This window comes from Nyctereutes procyonoides, unplaced genomic scaffold (assembly GCF_905146905.1).
Source record: "Nyctereutes procyonoides isolate TBG_1078 unplaced genomic scaffold, NYPRO_anot_genome, whole genome shotgun sequence".
Taxonomy (NCBI): Eukaryota; Metazoa; Chordata; class Mammalia; order Carnivora; family Canidae; genus Nyctereutes; species Nyctereutes procyonoides.
This window is the reverse complement of record NW_026575146.1, coordinates 54,521,863-54,547,276: the sequence shown is the minus strand read 5'-3', so window position 1 is coordinate 54,547,276 and position 25,414 is coordinate 54,521,863. Positions and strand designations below refer to the sequence as shown.

Sequence of the window (25,414 nt, the reverse complement as noted above, 5' to 3'; positions counted from 1 at the left end):
CGTCCTCTCAAATATCGCTAGTTTAGGATTATTTAAAACTATTTTTTTCTCTTCTGAAATCAAAACCCCAAATCAGTGTATGACTGAATTATTTCAGAGGCAAATACACTTAGATGTCAGTCAATAAAGAGTTGGATTTGATGAAATATATATATGAAAATATATATGATGAAATATATATATATACACACACACACACTCTTACATACAGCCATCAGTCAGAAGATGAAGACTGTTCCTGGACCTGCTGGCTGGGCGTGGCCTTGTATTCTAGGATCCAGCAAAACAGAGCAGGGAAACAATCCGTGACTTGGAACTAAATTCTCTTCTGCTGGATTGTTTTCCATAGCTCACCCTTCACCTCTATATGCAAACCTGCAGTGGTTCATTATGCTTATTTTTTGTGGCTTGTTTCTAAGTTTGACCACAGAATTCACAAAGTGGCAGTAAGACCAACAGAAACTGCATGCCCAGAATGACTGGATAGTATTTGAGGATGGCGTTAGGCACTGTGGCAATTGTGTTTTGGGAAAACAGTTTCACCAGTGCCATATACCTTGCGATTTTTTTTTTTTTTAAGATTTTACTTATTTATTCATGGGGACACACAGAGAGAGGCAGAGACACAGGCAAAGAGAGTAGCAGGCTCTCTGAGGGGACCCTGATGCGGGACTGGATCCCAGGACCCCAGGATCATGCCCTTAGCAGAAGGCAGATGCTCAACTGCTGAGCCACCCAGGCACCCCTACCTTTTGAATTTATGTACCCAAGAAAGGCTTTTTATTTTTTATTTTTTTTAAACTGTGCATTATGGGGAATTTTAAATCGACTCAAACATTGTACAGTGAAGCCTCCTATACCTTTCACCCTGCTCCAACAATTGTTTCATCTGTGCCTCTTCCTGGCTTTGCTGCTGGCTCTGTGTGTTCTGATAGTATCAGGAGGATGAGTGTTTCAAGCTGGGTAGGAATGAGCTCCATCATGCTCCCTGGGCCATTTGTCAGATTAACTTCCCACATAATTTTGAAGAGAATCTCAGACATCACACCATTTCATCTGTAAATAGTTCAATGTGTATCATTTTTCAAAAGAAAATCTAAACAGGAAGAAAATATAAACAGAAGAGAGAGACAGCATAGAAATGACCAGGCAGTCTTAAGAAACTACCCCCACCTCCACTTGGAACATGTTACTATGAAAATTTTAAATCTCAGCAAATGTAGAAAGAATAGTATAGTGAACCCCTGTTTACCCATCATCCAGCTTCAGTAGTTAATCAACACACGGCCACTTCTCACCCACACCCACTCCCCCTACTGGATTATTTCAAGGCAACTCCCTTGTATCATAATTTCAGCCATTAAATATTTCAGTATGGATGTCTAAAAGAAAGGGGCTTAATAGCACATTGTAATGTACTAATATAAAGATAGCTAAATTAAGGTTTTTATGAAAAACTTAAAAATTATGACTCGAGGACAGCAGTTTTTTATAAAATAACAGCTTTATTGAGATATAATTCGTATTCCATACAATTCAACTATTTAAGGCATGCAATTCAATGATTTTTGATGAATTCAGGAAGATGTGCACCCATTGCCACAGCCAATTTTAGAAAACCGTCCTCACCCCCAAAAGAAACCCTGTACCCATTATCAGTCACCCCCCATTTCTCCCTTGACCCCATTTATCCCTAGACAACCACTGATTAATTTACTTTCTGGATCTATGGATTATATTAGACATTTCATATAGATGGAATCATACAATATGTGTCCTTTGTAACTGGCTCCTCTCACTTAGCATAATGTTTGCAGGGTTCATTCAGATTATGGCACGTGATTATGGCATACTTCATTTCTGTTCATTGCCGAATGAGATGCCACTGTATGGACCTATAATGTTTTACGTATCACTCAGAAGTTTTGTTGGCATATGAAACTATGTAGTTTGGGTGGCAGTGCCAGTTTGTCTAAGGTTACTTGGGATCCATGTAGGAACACAGTGTAAAGATACCTTCATTTCCAAGCTTTGAAATGAACATTACTTGCCTGAGTCTGCTCTAGCCATTAAATTGGCAAATCTTCTTTCAGTTTCAATACAGATTTTGCTTTTATATTTGGTACAAAATTAAATTCAAGGGACAGATATATTCATTAAAAGGACTATTTTATTAACACAATATAAGTCAAAAATATTTCTTCATATATATCTCTGTATGCATTCTTGCCTTGAGCCTGAGATTTGGAAGTTTCCTTCACTTTTCTGGATCTTGAAGATATTTTTATCTATTTTACTATATATTTAAAGAGTTAACGAGTCCTATAAAGTGTCTTTGTCCATACTTTACATTCATACTGTCAGCAGTTTGAGGGGACTGTTTTTAACATACTTGCTGTTTTTAAGCATTCTGGGATCATTTATTTTCTTCCTGGTATTGTTTAATGACTCCATCTACTGTTATTCCCAAAGGGCACGAAGCCAGGAGATTAGCCACTTTTAAAACCTTCCTGAAGTTTGACTCCAGGTGGGTAGCAGAAGGAGAATCTCCAGGACCATGTTCAGTTCATTCGGTCCTGGCTTTTGATTTGGGGCACATTTAGTTACTACCACACTGCAATGGATAAGTCAAAGAGTAGTGTCTCCTCCTTCAAAAACCAAAATTCCTTATTCTGATGACATATCTGATCCTTGGAAGATATTTCCGGCAAAAGGTAGAGAGAATTGATTATTATTATTATTTGCTCTTCTCTGGGAGTCTTAATATCCTTAATATTATCTGCATACATCTCTACTTTGAGTCACTGTCCTAAACTCAGGGTTCCCCCCTCCCTTGAGTCTGTAATTCAAGATTCCAGTTGCTTATAAAGCAACAGACACTGGTGAACCTCAAGGTAAGCATGTTTTAAAAAATTGCAGTGATGAAACCTAAGAAAGAATGAATGTTTGAAGGAGAAACTAACTCAAAAATTCTGAAGTCTCTACCAGTTAAACAGCAGTATATATATATATTTCCTATCATAATCGTCAAATACTACTTTAATATTTTTGGGCCATTTTAAATATAATTTTTGTGATAGATTTTATTGATTCTCTTGGGTCCTTTATTTTATATGGCAGCAGAGTGGAATTGATAAACTCTTGAGTAAGTCATTGAGCCTCTTAGCCTCAGTTACCAGTCTGTAAAATGGGTGTGATAATTCTTGCCTCAGAACTAATTTTGTGAGGAGTACTTAGAGAATATATAGGAGAACTTGCTGCTGGGCCCAAGTATCAGGCCTGGCACATAGTAGAACCTCTATCAGTGTTTTTAAACATCAAGGCAATATTTGATCCAAGTAAAGCGAAAAGGCCAGTTTTCTCTGGGACATTCTAGTAACCATCATGTATACATTAGAAATATCCAGGTGCCCATTTCCTCAGTATTTTTTTTTAATGTAAATCATGCTGGACAGATAGGGAAAAATGATACACACCAACACATACATACACTTACACACACACCCTTTATTTTTTTAATTGCCAATGTAAAACCTACAGGGCGAGATAGGTTGTTGAGAGGTTTGATTATTGTGTGCTTAATTCATAAGGTAAACATGGGACATTTATAGTTTGGCTCTTTTTATCTCTATGTTTAGATATAGCAACTTTTGGCAAACAATCCAGAACATTTTTGCCCTAAGGCATGTTCATGGGTAGCAAAGGAAAAATAGGGCAGTAAAATAATGAGATTTTGATCTTTATGATTTGATTTTTAAGTTGGGAAATGAAGGCACATTAACCATATATGGTGGGTAACAGTGATTCTTGCATGAAGTATCTTGGAATCCTTCTTTGCAGAATCTTTGAAAAAAGAAAAGCCTCTGCTTTTTCCTATAAGCTACAAGGAATGGGTTACAAGTGAGTGAAACCAAAATTAATAATAAATCTTATTATAATAATATAAAGGTAATTTAGTGTCAGAAAATACGTGCTTGCTTGTTCACTCATGGCAAGTTTCATCTTGCACTGGGTGGAAAGAATGCTAATGAAGCTGCTTTTTGCTGTTGGTATTCTCTTAGGAAGCACATGGGTGAAAATGCATTTAGGCTGAAATAGTCATCTTTAAGCAGGTTCATCCCCTATTTCTGATCTTCATTCATTCATTTATTCACTAGTCCATTCATTCATTTGTTGACTCTGGCCCTAACTTAGAAAAATCCTGTTGGGATTTAATGTGAGTGTGTGCTGAGTCTATAAAATAATTCAAATGGAAATTTGTTTATTATCTTTAAGTATTTTGCTTTATAATCCATGAATATGGTATATGTTGAATTGAGTCTTTATTTAATATTGCTTAATAAGGTTTATATTTAATAAGATATATATTTTAATAAGGTTAATAAGGTTTATATTTCTTCCTACTGGGTCTTAAGTATCTTTGTGGTCATAGGTATTTCGAGATTATTGATATTTATTATTTGTCAAATACATTTTGTACATATTTTTAAAATTATGTTTTAAGTTTAGTTTGTTGCTCACATATGCAAAATTCTCCCTCAAAAAATAATAAAGATAGCTTAGTTCATTTCAGAGACCCTTGATTTTAAATGACAATTGTATCTGTCACAATCTGTTAAATATATAAATACATATGTATATTTTTCCCTCTTACCTTATCAACCCTACTCCGGGGATTTTATCCAACAGAAATAAAAAGCACTTGTTTTTAGGCATTACGTGGCCTTAAATGGTTATCATAGCATTGGTTATGAGGGCAAAAAACTGGAAATAGAGTATCAATGAATATGGAAATGATTAACTGCATTAGGTAAACCATACAAAGGAATATTATATAGCCATTAGACAGAAATGAATGAGAGCTACTCCAGTGGACAGACATGAAGAGATTCCCTGGAGGCATTAATTGGGAATGAAAAATAAGAGGAGGACAAGTATCTTTTATGACCCATTTTTTATAAAAATTCACCTCTGTACATGTGTAAATATACACATATACATATTTGTCTAGTAATAAGAATTTAAAGAAAAATATGTACATGTGTAAAATATGTAAGCACACCAAATTGTTAATGTGGGTGAAGGTGGGATGATGTGGCTGGTGGGGGAGGTAGAAAGTATAGCTGAGGTTTCTTGCTATTTTTATGGGCTGGGCTGGACACTCCATTTTATTTTATTTTTATTTATTTATCTTTTAAAGATTTATTTATTTATTCATGAGAGACACCCAGAGAGAGAGGCAGAGACACAGGCAGAGGGAGAAGCAGGCTCCCTGAAGGGAGCCCGATGTGGGACTCGATCCCAGGACCCCGGAGTCACGACCTGACCCAAAGGCAGTTGCTCAACCACTGAGCCTCCCAGGCGTCCCTGGACACTTCATTTTAATGATCATATTGTTTTAATGGAAAAAACTGTGTTCCAAAAAGCTGAACTACGGGGTTTTATATTAAGGGAACAGGTGGTCTAAATACCAAACACTAACTGATAATTTACATCATATTTATATTTTAGTGAAGTGAGCTGTTTGTGTTTCCCTCAAGGGCAGTCAAATATCTCAGTATGTTTTTGCAAAAATAGTTTCATTTCCTGAGCTAAGTCCAGTGAGCAGCCGGGTGGTCAGGCAGGGAACACATACCGATGTGGACACACACATGCACGCACATGTGTGCACACAAAAATTTAACATGCACACACACATGCAAGCATCTGTGCCCACACACAGCCTGCAGGTGGAACCAGTGCTGGATTTCAGGGAATCCCGAGGAATCACTACCATCACAGCAGGGTACACTTTTGATTTGGAAGAGGCCCAGAGATCGTTTCCTTCACTTAACCACATTTCTAAGGAAATGAGAATGAGGACCAGAAAGTGATCTGACTTGGCCAAGGTCGCATAGTTATTTAGAAGCCAGGTGGGGAACGTGGACTCCAGGGTCTCATGGATTTCAAGTCCCAGTTTTTGTAAAGTAGATGCAGACACATGCAGACACATGTCCTGTGTGTCTCCAGCCAGAAATCGTTCAGAATGAAGAAAGAGCCTATTGAATGTAAGATGATTGCAAGGATATAGTGCTGGTGGGCAGGCAGCTGATAGTATGTTTAAACATAAATGGAATACAAGAATCTGTTGCCTATCTGGCCACAAGTGGTTTCGTATCCTTGATAGAAGTGGGTACATTTGTCCTCTCCTGGTTTGACATACTAAAATGATTTACCTATCAAGCCAGTAAATGGAAAACGGAGAGCATTATAGTAGGCCTGTGAACTTTGATTTGAAGTAACACTAAAATCCCTACTGATTTGTAGTTGATAAGCAATAATTGTGAGCTGGTACCTTTGAGGGATTTTGGTAAAAAGTGCACATAAAGGAAAACCCTCATGATGGCATTGAGCAGATGCATTGCATGCACACTGTTCCACAAAGGTAAACGTTCTCCAGTGACATGAGAATGTCCCTGAGCTGAATAATTACTTTGATTGTTCTTTCCTGACTGCTTAGTGAACTGTGTTATCCAGAGGGCTGACATTGATTTACAGTTTATATTTTGGCAAAATGCTGATTCTTCTTTACCAAGGATTTTGGATTGTTATTTATCGAAGTGTCACTTTGCAATATGAGACTTTTATTTTATTTTAAAGATTTTATTTATTTCTTTGAGAGAGAGACAGCACAAGGAGGAGGAGGACTAGAGGGAGAGGGAGAAGCAGCTCCCCACTCAGCAGGGAGCCCCACACAGGGTTCCATCCCAGGATCCTGAGATCATGACCTGAGCGGAAGGCAGATGCTCAACCCACTGAGCCACCCAGGCACCTCGAGACTTTTCTCACCGTAGTCCTTCCCCTCTTTGTGGAATAAATGCTCAGGAACATTTATCACTTGCCAGTCATGTGACAGGTACCAGGCTGGGAGCCAAGGATTGGGAGACAAAGTAGGAGTTCACAGTTGGTGGGCAAGGCAGAGATGCACTTCTCAAAAGTTATTATGACAGAGATCGTTTTGGGGAGAAGATTTTGTAGAGGGCATCCAGGAGTGTGGGGTGGTGGGATCAGTGAGGGCTTCTGGGAGGAGGTGACTGCTAGCCAGGATCTTGCAGGATGCATAGTAGTTCTCAGGCAGCTCTGAGGGGAGCTGGGAGGAGAAGAAACTGCAGCAAAGAGCTACACAGAGCCCTGCGGTGTCTAAAGCCTGAGCAATCTGATGGAGGACAGGTGTGCCTGGGAGGAAGGTGGGTGGTGGAGGGGCAGGGGTGCATAGAAACCAGGCTTGCGAAGTGGGCAGAGGATGGTCCTGACAGACCTTGTGTACCACTTCAGGGAGTTGACTTGTCCCACAAAGGATGGGTATCCATCTAATGAAGAGAGGGCTGCAGGTACACTGTGTCATGTGAGGCTGATAATGGCAATAGTTTAGGTGCTCTGGGGCAGAGAGCTTGGATGGCAATACTGATTCCTTCATTAACTGGAAGGACAGGCTACTCTGTGTGTGTGGTTTTTTTGTTTTGTTGTGTTTTAAGATTGTATTTATTTGAGAGAGAAAGAGCACAAGCAGGAGGAAGGGCAGAGGGACCCCCCCCACACATGGGGCTCCATCCCAGGACCGAGATCGCGACCTGAGCCAAAAGCAGATGCTCTATTGACTGAGCTACCCAGGCACCCCTCTTTGTGTGTTCTTAGTTGACCTTAAGAAAAAACATATATAGTCAATAAAAAAAGCTTTGGGGGCTTTGGGGGAAAGAGAGCCCCAAGTGGTCTACCAGGGCTCATGTAATCAGCAGGAATATTAAGTGTTTGAATTAGAAGGCTTTGAGGTTTCAGATTTTTTTGAAAAGAAAAAAAAAGCTTTAGAGACTAGGATTAGTTTATTGGAATTGGTCACATTTCTAGATTTATGATACTGTTTATCCTTGTAGGTGATACTCTCTGGAATCATAGGATTAACAACTTGGAAGCGGCCTATGATACTCCTGGTATGTACTGATCTCATAAATTGTTACTCTTTCTAAAATGTGCTATGTATGAAGTCTGTCGGATTCAACCACTGAAGAAATGCCAAAGCTTTCTTGTTCGTTAAAAAAAGAAGCTAACAATGATGACTGTTGGAAGGAGATGTTCTCATAATGGTAAAGCGAGATGATAATTTTGTCACTTTTCTGATTCATTTTTTTAAAAGATTATTTATTTGAGAGAGAGCAGATCGAGAAAGAGAGCACACCCATGAGCGGGGGTTGAGGGACAGAGGGAGAGGGAGAGGCAGATGTCCCCGCTGAGCAGGGAGTCCAACGCTGCAGGGCTCCAGGGCTCCTGGGATTATGACTGAAGGCAGATGCTCAACTGACTGAGCCACCCAGGGGGCCCTTCTGATACATTTTAAACTTCTCATGTACCTAGCCGGTTTCTAGTAACAGGGTTAGATTTATTGTAAAGATGTAATTGTAGAAAAATGGTTTGCTATGGACATTTTTAAACATATACTAAAGCAGAGAGAATAATGTAATGAACTCCCTATGCTGATCACTCAGCAACTACCAACTCAGCCAGCCTTGTTCAGCTAGACCTGCACCCATCCCTCTGCTCCCCATATTCTTTTCCCCTGTATATTCTTTTTTGTTTTATAGGTTTTTTTTGTTTTGTTTTGTTTTGTTTTGTTTTTAGATTTTATTTATTTATTCATGAGAGACAGAGAGAGGCAGAGACACAGGCAGAGGGAGAAGCAGGCTCCCTGTGGGGAGCCTGACACGGAACTTGATCCCAGGACCCTGGGATTATGATTTGAGCCCAAGGCAGATGCTCAACTGCTGAGCCACCCAGGCGACCCCCCGACCCCGTATATTCTTTTGAAGTAAATCTCAGGTATTAAATCGTGAATACATAATTTATTATTATTATTTTTTTGCTTTGGTTGGACATCTCAGTTTCATGGCTTAGACTTCTTATATTCTCTATCACATATATATTTTTATGGTAATAAAGACATACATTGGTAACTTTATCCTTTTTTTTTAGTTATTGTGGTAAAATTCACATAATAGAAAGTTAACCCATTTTAAAGTTCACGATTCAGTGGCATTTGGTACATTCCCAATGTTTGTTTTTTGTTTTTATTTGCTATGTCCTTTGGGTTCAGGGAATACTATAAAAAATAGACCAATAGAGTTGCCAACTTTTAAAGATGAAGTAGAAGTTCTGACAAATGCGATTTGAAGTACATATAATGAAAAAAAATTTTTCCATATCATGTCCCTTGATTTTTCTCCCATCCATTTTGAAATAGGGTTAAATAATCTTCTAAAATGGTTTTGTGTATATACTTAACAGTTAATCTCAAGCAGACCACTGTTTGCTGGGTGGTGGGTGATAAATACAAAACTAGCTAAATTCTTAAATGCAGGGAGAAGAAACCCACTGTAGAATACAGTCAGAGTAATGGGGCCTAGTACTGAGTTGATGGTCTTGAAAGGCTAAAGAGTTTTCAGGCCCACAAGACAATTTAGGCAACATTTTAGAAATCCACCAGTTATAACATTTAGTGAAATGCTGTTAATATTTCTGGAAGGAGTAAATTAGGTGCAGCATTTTAATCTACAAGATAGCAGAGTAGGAGAAAATGAGACTTCGGATGACTTTTATGACATATGAGTGGCTGAGGTCTGTTTTGCAACAACTCTCTAGAAAAATGTTGGTCGGTGTCCAATGTTTATACTAATATTTGGCTATAGGAGTCATTTTTTGCCCTGATTTTTCCATTGGGTCCATATTGAAATGCTCAGTAATACAAATATCAGGCATTTAATTTGAAATTAGAAAATCTCTAATGCTATTTGTACTTTTAAGATTTCAAATGGTGAGAAGAATGTGAGCGTGTGTTTTAGGTAGATATTAAGAAGGTCAACCTTTTAAGACATTTATTTCTCTAACATTGTTTTCTTTTGGAAAGATGCCTTGTAGATGTATTATGTGAGCTCAAACAACTGTAGAAGAAAATGACCTTAATAGAAATGTATTTTTATTGCATGCCTTTAGATGTATTTCTCATCTTTGTTGATAAGTATAGGTACAACTTTGTCAAAGTTATAACCAGTTGTGTTTTTTTTTTTTTTTTTTTTTTTTAGTAAAGCGATAGAGGTTTGTTAAGCAAAGATACAGGGAAAGCTCTCAGAAGTAAGAGGGATCCCGACAGGGTTGCTCTAAGTTATAAACAGTTTGTACGTATACCATGTTTTGCTCTGCTTTTTCGGTTTTATAGTACATTAATTATGTTCACATCAGTAAATGTTATGTCTCCATGTACAAGGAGTCCACATACCTGCCTGAATGGCCTTCTGTCATATTTCTGTATCGCCATCAATTATAAGCCTGTTAAATACAGGAACTTCTCTATTTTAACTTATGAATTACGTATTTAGAAGGTCAAGTAGAGATTGTTTTGAAATTTAATTAACATCAATTTATAAAGAAGATAAATCAGTTGATAGGCATTGTACAAGGACAAACTTTCTGGATATATCAAGAGATCATTTGAGCCTTGGTCAATATCATAAGTGAAAAATCCTCGGTTCACGTGAATCTCCACAGTATTCTGTTATAACCTGTGCCACATGCCTTTATTATGTTAAAAAATTTAAAAAAAAGTCATGTGATGTTATGAAAGAAACTGGATATGTCAGTGAGACACTCCTAGTCTGAGTCCCAGCTCATCCCCTAAAGAGCTGTATAATGTATAAGCCACTTAACTTTCCTGAGTCTAGTTTTCTTTGCTGAATAGAGGGGATAATCTAGTGACATCAAGGGATGGCTCTTCCACCTCCCCCACCCTGCATCCCCCATAATGGCTGCTTCACCTTCTCTTTGGCTTCCCCCAGGCCTCTTCCTGAGTTTAGGGAATGTGCTGCTGGAGACCATGTTCCATCAGAGAGCCAGTAGGGCCCTGTGCGGGGGGCAGATGGGGGCTTGGCTGGTCACTCCCAGTCTTTCTCCCTTTCATATCCTGTACTCTACCCACAGGGGCTCCTTCTGGCTGAAACACAACCAGGCTGTCTTAACCAACTTGGGACCTTCTTCCCCTAGCTGTGTGCTTAGCTGGCTCCTTTTTTTCTGGGTCTCAGCTTAGCAGTCACTTCCTGAAGGAGGCCTTCCCTAACCACCCCAACAATAGTGGCCCTGTGTCCCTACCTCTCAACATGTCCCAGCACTGACTTTTGGCTTGACAGTCCATAATTAACCTGTGTGTTGTTCGTTTACTACTTGCTGTCTGTCTCCCTACTGTAGATAGTCGTATGAAGACAGGGGTCTTGTCCAACTTCTTCACCCTGTGTCCCAGGGCCAGTGTGCTATATATATGTCTGTTGTTGACTGTGAAGTTAATTTGGCAGCCAATAAGGAATTTAGGTCCTGAGTTCCCTACGTTTCTTTTTTGCTTTTGTCTTAAATTTGTCTCTTTTGTTCTTGCCTCTGGAATGTTGTATTCTTCCCCTTTCTACTTAAGGGTGGTCAGGGGGTATATTGATGGTGGAGGTTGGAAGGGGGTGCAGGTTGGTCTTCCCAGAGCCCTTTGAGAGGCAAGCTGTCTTCATTTTGAGTTATTGGATGCACACTTATCGAGAACACTTGAATACTTCCTTTTGAAAACTGTTTATATTTGTGCTCCTTTTGTGATTGCTTCAGTGATTACATTAGGTTTTATACTGGTCAAACTCAAGTTTTCATGGAAACTCAAGAGTTGGTAGTGTTCATTTACTGGATCCTCTTCCTTATACCGATAAGATACTCATGTGTCCAAAACAAAAATAATAATCTTGGAACATGGTTTGTAAACATTTATAACTATTTTTGACTACGAGTAGGATTAAGCTGTGTGTGTGCACCCTAGATGGAGAATAGAAGTGGTAGATGAACTGGCTATTTAAAAAAAAAAGATCTATCATTTTCTCTTCTAACTTCAAGATTATGGAATTTAGGATAAGACTTCATTACCCCAAAAGAGACTGAAAATGGTTTGGTAACAGATATAGACATTCCATCCTCTCATCTAACTGTCCAAACAGGCTAGGCTGGCAAGGTGGTTCTGCTCCACAAAGCCATTTAGGGATCTGGGTTCTTTCCATTTTATTGTGTCTTGGAGGGAGAGTCATGGATCACCCAGACACTCTCAAGAGAACCAGATAGTCAGAGAAACTTGTAGGTGGGTTAGCTGCGAGGTAAATGGTGGCCCTTTCATTTCTGATGACAAGACCAGGAGGGGTCAAAATACCAGTGGGCAGTTTAGGAATCTGTACATTTATAAAATGAACTCTGAAGCTTGAACTTTGTGCATTCTGGTTCTATCAAGTGTATTTCCTGGCTGTCAAGAATTCGGAATGAGTCTTGGTTTGAGGGTTCAAGACACTTGCATTTTAATGCTGACACATCACCACTGATTATCGGTGACCTTGGGAGCATCTCTTGGTTTCTTTTTTTTTTTTTTAATATTTTATTTATTTATAGAGACACACACACACAGAGAGAGAGAGGGGGGCAGATACAAAGGCAGAGGGAGAAGCAGGCTCCATGTGGGGAGCCCTACGTGGGACTCGATCCCGGGTCTCCAGGATCACACCTTGGGTTGCAGGCGGTGCCAAACCGCTGTGCCACCGAGGCTGCCCCATCTCTTGGTTTCTGCCTCTGTAAAATGATGAACTTATATCAGAGCAATCTTTTAAGAGTCCTTTAGCTCTCATTATGTAGGTTTCCAGAAACCTTATTAGTTACCTGGAGGGTGTTTTAACTTTTAATAGACATTTTCAACAGGCCATTATAAGCTCCCTGCGTAAATACTATGATTATTTCATTCTTGGTTCTTTAAGGAATAAAAATAGATGACTATTCTCCCTCTTCAGAATAATTAATAATCCTCCATTGCATGTATATAATGCTTAAGAGTTTATATCTTTAGTTATGTGGTTTATATAGCAGGTATTTTTCCTATTTTATATATAAGGGACCAGTGGCTCAGGAATTAACTAGCTTGTTCAGTTCACAAACGCATGAACTATTATTAGAAAGAACTGGGGATGTTGACTTCTAGTCCACTGCTCCTTTCTTTATACCATTCCTCCACTAGTCCTCCATTAGCAAATTGTTCAGTACTTCTCTAGGCCCAGCAACTCTGTGTGTGTGTGTGTGTGTGTGTGTTTGTAATTTAAATTATTTTCTAAAATAAATAAATAAATAAATAAATAAATAAATTTCTTATTTGTGACTGTCCAATTCTTTTTCAAGTTCTCAAGTGACAAGAGATGGAGGAAGTTTATCCTTGATTGAAAAGAGCAAGAGGCAGAATTGAACACGGCACGAGGAGGGTCAGCTTTGAGTCTTAATCCTGCCACTTTCAATCAGTGACTGGCCAAGGAAATTATCTGATCAGTTTCCTCATCTGTACAATGGGCATGCGCCCATTTCTTAGGATTGTAGACAGGGATGCATGTTGAAACTGTAAAGTGTAAAATGGGACCTAAGATTAAGGCCAAGCACATTATAAATCATTTGCGTCATCCACTGAGAAAATCTTAAAGGGGAGATTTGGTCAATCCGTTTGGCGTGTCATCAGGTAACCCATGGCAGCAAAATATGGATTTAGGCATCATGAATGCACCCTGGGCTGGGCTCAGGCTTATCTGTGACCACAGTGGGCTTAGTCTGCTGGCAACAGAGCTTTCATTTCTCTCCTCTGATCATCTCCCCAAAACCGTGTATTGGGTAAGAACCTGGCATCCTCAGGAACTGGAAGTACTCTGGGTGGCCCATCTCTAGGCAGAATCAAGGCCTGAGCAATTTCTTGCTTTGCAAACTGGCTTCAGCCATCTGGGTGTGCTCTCATTAGCATGTTTAGTTTGTCAGCGACAGGTAATTACCAAAGCTTTGAGGTAACCTTCCTGCCAAGTCAATTATTACAATGAAAGTGAGCCTCAGGCCAAATTCTGCTACACAAGCAAGCACTTATTAGCCAACAGACAAAACAATTGTTCGTGCACTCTGTTCTGGAAGCTTAAAGGGTAAAGGGCTAAGATTTTTACTAAGCTTTCAGGACAGTGTGAACAATTTTTTACCTCTGGTTTTTGTTGCACCCATTTGTCTTGAAAACCATTGCTGGTTCCTTGAAATCCTGCTGATCACGCAAAGCTAAGTTTATGAGATCTGCTGCAGTAAGGGAGGACACCTCCTTGCCACTAGTTCTCAGAAAGGGTGAATCAAAGAGAGCCTATTTGTAGGGTTTGAGGACCCCTGCTGGGGGATTATAAGGTAGCCTTTGCAAGATAAAGAATTGGTAGGGTTTAGGCAAAGTTTATGACATAATAGTTTTGGATTAGGGGGTGAATGGAGGGGAGGTCCTGGGAGCAAGATTTAATGAGTAAGCTGTTAGTTTTGATAAACTGTTTTAGTTGGTTCACAGTCTTAACGTTTGTTAGTTGGTTCACAGTCTTACGTTTGAGGAACAAATAGTCCTTGGGGCAAGTAGCTAGATTATCTTTGCTTGTTCTCAGTATTGTTTAATACAGGGTCAGAAAAGTATGGTCAGCCCCAGAATTGATGAGCATTGGGACAGGAAATTATGTTGGTTTTAGTTAGTTCTTACCCCAAATTTCACAGAAAACCCATTTTAAAAAACCTTTATGCAATTAAACAAGCTAAGAGTTTCATCAGTTGGACAACTTATTTCCACAATCACTCTGCTAATTTAACGAAGTTGCTTGGTTGTTGTTGAGAGAGGAAGGCAAAGGAAGCTTCTTGAGTGTGGCCTTTCTCATAAATGCAAATTGACTCTCCTGGTATTTGAATCCCTGACGGTCCTTAGGTTGTTGGGTGGGCCAGCTGATAGGTACATAGTATCACACTGTCTGTGCCGAAGTATGTCAAAGTGCATTGTAGACACTGTGGTGGTAGGTGTCTGGGTTATAGAAGGGAGCCCTCCAACCAACCCTGCGTCTGGGCTGTCTGGACCCCATAGCTAGAGGGATCCACTTCTGCTATGCCTATGAGAGAGATGCAGGAGCCATGAGTGATTTGGGGCAAGAAGGGAGACCATTTTGAATTGGCGAGCATCTTAAAATAGATACCTTGTCATATGGAAAGTTATATACGGTGGGTTTTTTTCCTTTTTTTTTTTTTTAAATCTGGGAGATCTATACATATGTGTTTGTAGTCACATGGAACATTTCTGAAAAGATATACAAGGAACTGTTTACAGTAGGCACTTCTGTTGAGTGCAGTGGGAAGGGAAAGAGGGAGACTTAGATTTCCCATTTTATATCTGGAGAGGATATGCATTGTGTTGTGGGACCAAGAGGCTGTTTGGTTTCCTTGTTTTGTTTGGGTTTGGTGATCAGCCTCTGTATATCAGAACTTTGTTTTGGAGTTTTATTTGCCTTCGTGTGAATCTTGGTTGGAGGCCGGGTCCTGCCTCCTGCGCTGGAAGCTTCTGAGACCAGATACTGACACTCCTGTACACCAGCAACCAGGATGTGAGCCAGTTGACCTCCACTCATGGAAGCTCCTGCCCAGAACTCTGAAGCTGATGCAGAATAGGCCGGGCAGCTTAGACTTCCTTAAGCAAAGGAGGCAACCGGTGTCCAAGGCTGGCAACCAAGGACCTGGTTTTCCTGGGGCACGACCTTGGTAGAGGTCCCAGCTCCCAGCTTCCCTTGGCTTCTTCCCAGGTTTCTGAGCCTGGTTCCTGGGGATTCTGTGAGCTACCTGATAGCCCTGCAAGAAATTCCTTTTCTGTTTAAATAGCCTGCGTTGGTTTCCGTTATTCATAATCAAAAACTCTGCTGTAGGATCGTGATTTTTTTCTTCTGTGAATGTTACTCTTATAACAATTTAAAAAATGAATTCAAAAATTAATGAAAGGGATTCATTTTAAATATTTGGTCATTTATGGTAACTCAGATGAAAAACAAGAAGTCCAGTGGGTGCTCAAATTAGATTAATTAATAGTGAACGCTTGGTGTTGGATGTCAGGGCGGGGGTGGTGGCAGATTGGATCTTACTAGCTGTAATTTCCTAATAAGGATACGAAAGAGTGGTCCATGGAGTTCTTTAATGGAGAAAATAGAATAATTTATAAATGGACATTGTCTTTTAGCAGATATTCTGCAAGTTGATGGAGACAAAAGAGTATAGATTTGAGTCAGACCTTGATCTTTCTCATTAATGCAAACTGACTCTCCTGGACTTTGGGTCCCCTGATTGTATAATTTAGGGCATAATAAATAAATCACCTCTCTGAGACTGTCTTCTATTTATTTTGTGTTTGTATCCACAAAATATTCTTATAAATGATCTATATGCACATTGTGTGTGTCAAACATATATAGTATATATATATGCACACCATATATAAACATATATGTGGCATATAAACATGTTATATGTATTTATCAAATGTGTAGCATAAACTATGTGTATGTATATATAACACATATGACATATATAACGTGATGTATATAATATATGTGACATACACATGCACTACATTATATATATGTCAAACATACCACTGTGACATCATGACATTTGATAATTTACTATATGCCTTTTAAGATAAAGAAAATACTGGGCAGCCCCCGTGGCGCAGTGGTTTAGTGTCGTCTGCAGCCCGGGGTTTGATCCTGGGGACCCTGGATTGAGTCCCACGTTGGGCTCCCTGCATGGAGCCTGCTTCTCCCTCTGCCTGTGCCTCTTCCTCTCTCTCTCTGTGTGTCTCTATGAATAAATAAATAAAATCTTAAAAAAAATAAGATAAAGAAAATACTTATTTAAGGAGTTCATTATTAATGAACTCCTTACTTTAATTAAAAATAGTCATTAGACCTCTGTGCATTTCTCCAATCACCCAAACCTGAGCACACTCCCCATTAGCCATTTTATTTATTTATTTATTTATTTATTTATTTATTTATTTATGATTTTGTTTATTTATTTGTGAGAGACAGAGAGAGGCAGAGACGCGGGCAGAGATACAGGCAAAGGGAGAAGCAGGCTCCATGCAGGGAGCCCGATGTGGGACTCGAACCAGGGACCCCAGGACCATACCCTGGGCTGAAGTCAGGTGCTAAACTGATGAGCCATCCAGGGATCCCCCCATTAGCCATTTTAAACTTTGATTTTAGTGCCCTGGTGTTTATCTCCATCCTAAAGATGAGAGATTCATAACATTGTCTCCTATTTATCTTCCAATTTTTTTGAAATTATTTTTATTTTTCCTCTCAATGACTATAATTTTAAATAATTTCATAAACTTCTGTTTCTCAGTTCATCAACTTTGGATAGTATCTTTTTGATTCTTTTTTATAAGATGAAGAGATTAGGGCAGCCCTGGTGGTGCAGCGGTTTAGCGATGCCTGCAGCCCGGGGCGTGATCCTGGAGACCCTGGGTCGAGTCCCACGTCGGGCTCTCTGTATGGTGCCTGCTTCTCCCTCTGCCTGTGTCTCTGCCTCTCTCTCTCTGTTTCTGTCTCTATAAATAAATAAATAATAAATAAATAAATAAATAAATAAATAAATCTTTAAAAAAAATAAGATGAAGAAATTAGCCCTTAAATCTACCTTTTCCCTCCGTCTGCCTCCTGGTGATAGAACTATTCTTTTATATTCTCAGTGTTTTAACATTTACATCTTGCTCTTAAACTATATTATACCACTGAAATTTCATTCATAAATTGTTTCTAAAGTAGTGAAAGCTAACAATAGCATTTACAGTATTTTCATTATATGAATGTGATTGTAATGGGATATGAGAATTGCGTTCTTTATTTTTAAAATTTTTTTAATTTTTAAAGATTTTATTTAAAAAAACCCTTTTTGAAAGGGGGTTGGGGCAGAAGCAGAGGGATAAGCAGACTCCCTGCTGAGCAGGGAGCTGGGTTCCACTTGGGGCTGGGCTGGGCTCGATCCAGGACCCTGAGATCATGACCTGAGCCGAAGTCAGATGCTTCGCTTCACCGACTGAGCCACCCAGGCATCTTTGGATTCTTTATTTTCAGATCCACTTGGGGCTGCAGTACAGGAGAGTTAATGCCAACAGCTCCCCCCGTCCAGTGTTAGAGTATTGAAGCAGGACTTGTAAAGCTTTTGGGTGAAAACCATTTTGCAACCCTTACCCGACCTCCATCCCCTGGCCTATAAAAAGATTAGGGATTAAAGAGACAAATGTTTTGGAGAAAGTTACTGAATTGCTGTGGCATTTTGAGTCCACCTCCGCATGGGGAAAGGAGTGAGTGCTAAAAGATAAGCATTTGGAGAACCATTGGTTGACTGGGACTGGTGTCAGGCACTTGCCTGGGGAATTTTAAAGGGCTCATTGAAGTGCCTTCTGGCCTCAGAGTTAAAAACTACTGTTGGGAAAGTACTGTTGTGCTTTCCTAGTCCAAGGCCAAGTGGGGAGAGGCTGGGCCTGTTCTTCTGGATGCTTTAAGAGTAGAGGATAGTAGGCTCAGCAGTCCTGCTTCAGAACATCATTTGGGAGAAAGTTGTCTGTGAACACTGGCTGAAAGCAGACAGGAAGAGTCAAGTGAACTGTGGCTGCTCTTACCTTCTTTTTAAAAAAAAATTTGTTAATTTATTCATGAGAAACACAGAGAGAGGCAGAGACACACAGGCAGAGGGAGAAGCAGGCTCCTTCTTGAGACCCTGACGAGGGACTTGATCCCAGGACCCTGGGATCAGGCCCTGAGCCAAAGGCAGACGCTCAACCACTCAGCAACCCAGGTGTGCTCACTGCTCTTACCTTCTTTACCAACATGGCCCGGTCTCCCTGTGATTCCCTCCTCTCCAAAATGACAGAGCTGTAGCTGGCAGGCCTCAGGAGGAGAAGTGCACACGAAAAGCATGGAAGCAGAGAAGATGGCAGCCACCCCTTACCCCTTGTCTTTCCCCTGCAAGCTTGCTCCTCCCCTATAGTGATCCATCTCATAAGAGGGACATAAGCTTGAATTTAAAAATGAAGCTCCAAGTTTTGACTAGGACCCAGGTCCAGATATTCTAATTATGGAAAGGAGACTTTTTGTAACTTAAAGTGGCCGGAGGATTTTTTTGCACATGATATTGACCAGAGAGGTTGTGGGCCTGGCCCCAAATTTATCTGAGCATCAGCACAAACCAGCCATACAAAGTGGGCTTCAGCAACGTTGAGGGAGAAAGCAGAGTGGGTTTCTGTTGGCCTTCATGAGTCCTGCTTGCTCAAGGGATCGGCGACATTATTTTTGGTAGCACCAAAAATTATTTTTGGTAGCACCATGAGTGATGGAGTCTAGAGGAAAGGAGGTATAACCCCATGTCCCTCAAAAGAGGACAATCTTGAGCAGCCAAGTCACATCCGTTAGTTATTCTTTCTGATCCTGTCATTTGCTAGGTACCATACCTCATTTCAGTTCACTTCAGTTTCAGACCATGACATTGACGGATAGATTTGTTATTTCTGGAGTTTCTTTCTTTCTTTCTTTCTTTCTTTCTTTCTTTCTTTCTTTCTTTCTTTCTTTCTTTCTTTCTTTCTTTCCTTCTCTTTCTTCCTTCCTTTCCTTCCTTTCTTTCTTTCTTTCTTTCTTCTTCTTCTTCCTTCTTCTTCCTTCCTTCTTTCCTTCTTCTTCCTTCTTTCTTTTCTTTTCTTTTCTTTTCTTTTCTTTCTTTCTTCTTTCTTTCTTTTGATTATTTATTCATGAGAGGCACACACAGAGAAAGGCAGAGACACAGGCAGAGGGAGAAGCAGGCTCCCCATGCAGAGCCTGATGCGGGACTCGATCCCAGGATCCCGGGATCACGACCTGAGCCAAAGAGAGACTCTCAACCACTGAGCCACCTAGGGGCTCTTCTGGAGTTTATAAATGGCTCTTTTCTTTGTTCTTCTGACAAAGAAGGCATCTAATCTCAGAGATGATCTAGCTGCTATCCTCCTCCCCTCCTCCTCCTCCTCCTCCTTCTTCTTCTTCTTCTTCTTCTTCTTCTTCTTCTTCTTCTTCTCTTTTAATATTTTATTTATTTATTCATGAGAGAGAGAGAGAGAGAGGCAGAGACACAGGCAGAGGGAGAAACAGGCTCCATGCAGAGAGCCCTACATGGGACTCGATTCCAGGACTCCAGGATCATGCTCTGGGCCGAACCCAGGCACTAAACCACTGAGCCACCCAGGGATCCCTTCTTCTTTTTTAAAACAGTTTTATTGAACTGTATTTGATGTACTATGACATTCACCCATGTTAAGTGTACAGCTCAGTAGTTGTTACATGTTCACAGATAGGCACAGACATCTTCACCACCAATTGTAGGACATTTTCATCACCCCAAAAAGAAACTCAATACCCAGTAGAAGTCCCTTCCATTTCCAAGGTGCCTGGGTGGCTTAGTTGGTGAAGCATCTGACTCTTGATTTCAGCTCAGATCATGATCTCAGGGTCAAGAGATCAAGCCCTGCATTGGGGTTCATGCTCGGTGTGGAGTCTGCTCAAGATTCTTTCTCTCCCTCTGCCCCTCCCCACTCACCGTGTGTGTGTGTTCTCTCTCTCTCTCAAAATAAGTAAATAAATCTTTAAAAAGTCCCTCTTATTTCCTTCCAATACCCCCAACCCTGGGAAACCACTAATGAACTGTCTGCCTCCATAAATTTGCCTATTCTGGGTATTTTTTTTTAATTTTTATTTATTTATGATAGAGAGAGAGAAAGAGAGGCAGAGACACAGGTAGAGGGAGAAGCAGGCTCCATGCACCGAGAGCCTGATGTGGGACTCGATCCCGGGTCTCCAGGATCGCGCCCTGGGCCAAAGGCAGGCGCCAAACCGCTGCGCCACCCAGGGATCCCCTATTCTGGGTATTTCAAATAAAGGAAATCATATAATACGTGATCCTTTGTAACTGGCTTCTTTCACTTAGCATATTTTTTAGTATAGTATTTTTAAGGGTTATCCATGTTAGAGAATGTATTAGTACTTTTTTCCCTTTTTGAATTATTGGGTACTATTCTGATGATGGACATATTACATTTTATTTATCTATTCATCAGGTGATGATGGACATGGCCACTTTCTGGCTATCATGAATAATGCTGCTGTGAACATTAGCGTACAGAGTTTTTGTGGACTTGTTTTCATTTCTCTTGCCGATACACCTAGGATAGAATGGCTGAGTCATATGGTATCTCTGTGTTGAACATTTTGAGGAACTGTTTCCTCAAGCGGCTGTGTTACTTTCCATTTCTGTCTGCAGTGTGTCCTGGTTCCAGTTTCTCCACATCTTTGCCAACACTTACTATTGTATGCCTTTTTGATGAGAGCCAACTTTATGGGTATGATGTGGTCTCTCAATGTGTTTTTGATTTGATACTGAGAATCTTTTCATATGCTTCTTGGCCATTTGCATGTCTTTGGAGAAATGTCTATTTAGACTCCTTGCACATTTTCCCATTGGGTTGTCTTTTTACTGCAAGTCTCTTATCAGATATATGATTAGCAATTTACTTTTTTGATGGTGTCCTTTGAGGCCCAAAAGTTTTTCATTGTGATGTTGTCCAGTTTATCCATTTTTTCTTATGTTGCTAAACAGTAGTATTTAAGAAGGCTGATCTAACCCACGATTATAAAGCTTTACTTATATATTTCTTTCAAGAGTTTTCTTGTTTTAGCTTATTCTTGGGTCTGTGGTTCATTTTTTTTTTTTAATTTTTTTTTTTATTTTTTATTTTTTTTTATTCTATGATAGTCACAGACAGAGAGAGGCAGAGACACAGGCAGAGGGAGAAGCAGGCTCCATGCACCGGGAGCCCGATATGGGATTCGATCCCGGGTCTCCAGGATCGCGCCCTGGGCCAAAGGCAGGCGCCAAACCGCTGCGCCACCCAGGGATCCCTGCTGCGCCACCCAGGGATCCCCTGTGGTTCATTTTGAGTAAATTTTTGCATAAGCTGTGAGGCAGCAGTCCAAGTGCATTCTTTTGCATGTGGGTATCCAGTTGTCCCAACATCATTTATTAAAAAGACTTCCTTCCTCACTGATTGTCTCAGAATACTTGCTAAAAATCAGTTGAGTCTAAGTGTGAGGTTTCTTCATCTGGCTTCTTAAATTACACTCTCTGCTAGTTTTTCCACTTTTTCCTTTGGACATATAGAGGACTACTGACTTCCTGTTCTAGTTTGGACGTAATCATGTTCCAGGCCTGCTGCACAGATGTCATGTGAAAATTTCTTTTCTTTGTATTCTTGGATTCAGCCATTGTTTCTTAGACCTCATGCCTCATGCATTCTTTTTCCTTGAATCCCTTTTTTATTTTGCCAGAAACATGATTGAATAAAACTTTTCAGAAATGATGTGAGGGAAGCGGGGAGCTCTCTTAGGGTTTGAATATCTTGATGTGTCTTTGTTTTGCCCTCCCATTTGAAGGGTAGTTTGTCTGGATAGAGAATTCTAGGTTCAACAAGTTTTCTATCCAGAATTAGAAAGCATTCCTTGATGACTTCTGTCACTGATATGAAGCTTGATGCTGACTAATTCTTGTTCCTTAGTAAGCAGCCTCTTTTTTTTTTTTTCATATCTAGATATCTAGAAGTTTTCAAGATCTTTTCTTTACTTGGGTATTGATAAAACTTAATTTTCAAGAAGATAAAAATCATGACTCCTGGGAAAACATAAAGTGAACATGTGTCATTAATGAGGGAAAACTGCTTCAAAGAACATTTGAGAAGGCAAATATTTGTAGGTAATGTTAAGAGGGGACTGCTGTGATGGATACAAAACTGGTGGATGTCTAGCAGGCCCAGAGTGGTAACTTTAAGGGTTTCTTGTTCCATTGGACAGAATTTATTTTCATCTCTTCCAAAAAGAAAATCTACAACTGAAATGGTGCCTCTACAGAGTTGTAAAATAGCCAATTAAGTGGTACCTGGGTGGTTCAGTCTGTTAAGTGTCTGCCTTTGGCTCAAGTCATGATCCCAGGGTCCTGGGATCAAACCCCACATCAGGTTCCCTGCTGAGCAGGGATCTTGCTTCTCCTTCTCCCTCTGTTCCTCCTGCTTGTGCTCTCTGGCGCTCTCTCTCTCTCTCTGTTAAACAAATAAATAAAATCTTTAAAAAAATAGCCAATTAAAAAAATAGCCAATTAAATAAGCAGATAATTGGAATACCAATAATCTCCTTTGCTTTTTCCAAGTTTCAGATAATTTTTCTGATGGTCTTTTGAAATTACATGAGGATATGTCAAGGTGTGAGTCTTCTTTTTCTTCACCCTTTTGGAGTACTTTTACTTCTTGAGGCTTTGAGGTCTTTTTTAAAATTATTTTTTAAATAATTAGAGACACAGGAGACACACACACACACACACAGAGAGAGAGAGAGAGAGAGAGAGAGAGGCAGAGGCACAGGCAGAGGGAGAAGCAGGCTCCATGCAGGGAGCCCGATGTGGGACTCGATCCAGGGTCCCCAGGATCAAACCCCAGGCTGCAGGTGGTGCTAAACTGCTGCGCCACCGGGGCTGCCCGGCTTTGAGGTCTTTTAATTAGAAGATGTGTCTTTCTTCAACACTGAACACTTTTCTTTATTGTTTCTTTGATTATTTCCTTCCCTCCATTTGCTCCTTCTTCCTAGAACATCTAGTAGACGGATGTTGGACCTCTTGAATTTTTGCCTTCTTGTTTCTTCATTTTTTCAAAGTCTTAGGCTTCTGGTACTTCACATCTATATACTTCATGAGGCATTTCCTAAAAATAAGGCATTCTTCTACCTCAGAATAATAACATTATCACAACTAAGAAAGTTATTGTAATTTCCTTTTTTTTTTTTTAGTTATTGGTAATTTCCTAATGCCATGCAATATTCAGCCCATGTTAACATTTCCCCAGTTACTCCAAAATGTTGCATAACTTCTTAATCAAAAGCTTTTAATGAGTATGATCTGTGAATATTTCCATATGTGTAAATGCACAGTTTGATGTGTTATCAAAAAGTATGCCTGTATAGACTAGCTCTTTTTTTTTTTTTTATCCAGGACCTAATGAAGGTTCAGTCATATAATTAGATTCTTCTGTCTCTGTAGTCTTTTCTGTTCCAGAACATTCTTCCTGCCACATCCCCCCCCCCCACATTTTTTTTCCAGGGATTGATTTTGTGGAGACATGAGTCCACTTGGTTTATTTCTTCCTTTCCTCCTCCTTCTCCTTTTTCTTCTCCCCCTCCCCATTTCCTTTTGTCCACTTTCTCTTCATCTTTCTTTTGACATGGAAGATTTCAAATATGCCCCTAACTGGAGAGAAATACAACAGCTCCTCTCATACTCATGGCCCAGCTACCAAAATCCCTGACACATGTTCAGACTTGTTTTATCTAAACCCCTGACCATTCTCTTCTCTTTCTCCTGCCATCAGATTGTGTTGAAATAAATAACAGTCCTCACACATCAAATATTTTGGAATATATTTATAAATGACACAGCTAGTAGCCCAGCAAGGGCTGTTGACCAGAGCATGACTGTGTGGCCTCCCCACATAATAGCTGCCCAGCATGGTGGCTGGGTTCTGTGATGAAGAGTGTCTGAGAAGAATGTTCCAAGGGCCTGGGGGGGAAAGGGGGCATCAGGCTTCCTAAGATCCACCCTTGGATGTCCACTGCATTCTATTGATCACATGAGTTCCTAAAGCTAGCTTAGAGTGAAGGGGAGGGTGGGGCACCTGAGTAGCTCAATGGTTGAGCATCTGCTTTCAGTTTGGGGTTGGTGATCCTGGGTCCAGGGATCGAGTCCTGCATTGGGGTCCCTGTGAGGATTCTACTTCTCCCTCTATTTCTCTTCTTTTTCTCTGTGTCTCTCGTGAATAAATAAATAAAATCTTAAAAAGAAAAAGAAAGGAGGGAAATTGGGAATTGGATTTCATCTCTTTTTTTCTTTTACAGTTCTTAAAAGTTGGGGTAAAATGTACATATTTTAAAATTTACCATTTTGACTTTTTTAAAAAAGATTTTATTTATTCATGAGAGACACAGAGAGAGAGGCAGAGACGCAGGCAGAGGGAGAAGCAGGCTCCATGCAGGGAGCCCGATGTGGGACTTGATCCCGAATCTCCAGGATCACGCCCTGAGCCAAAGGCAGATGCTCAACCGCTGAGCCACCCAGGCATCCCCTATTTTGACTCTTTAAAAGTGTACAGTGTGCAGTGACATTGAGTACCTTCACAATGCTGTGCAACCATCACTACTATCCATTTCCAGAACTTGTTCATCATCTCAAATAGAAACTCTCTACTCATTCAACTGTAACTCCTCATCTCCCTAGTAATCACCATTGTACTTATGATTTTGTCTATTGTAGGTACCTCTTATAGTTGGAATCATGCAATATCTGGCTTATCTCACTTAGCATAGTGTTTCCAAGACTCATTCACTTTGTAGCATGTGCCAGTACTTCCTTCCTT

At 40.1% G+C, this 25,414-nt stretch overlaps 1 protein-coding gene across 2 annotated transcripts in view; it reads left to right on the top strand.

Annotated features, from left to right (window-relative positions):
• ENTREP1 (endosomal transmembrane epsin interactor 1) overlaps positions 1-25,414 on the top strand; it is a 64,554-nt gene that overhangs the window by 2,462 nt on the left and 36,678 nt on the right. The window contains exons 1-2 of one of the 2 annotated variants that reach the window (XM_055311585.1): positions 2,507-2,527; positions 7,911-7,967. In XM_055311585.1, the coding sequence (XP_055167560.1) occupies positions 7,956-7,967 (12 nt within the window). In that variant the 5' untranslated portion in view covers positions 2,507-2,527; positions 7,911-7,955. Of the gene's footprint in view, positions 1-2,506; positions 2,528-7,910; positions 7,968-25,414 lie in introns of those variants that run through there. The other variant, XM_055311584.1, reaches the window with a different exon arrangement.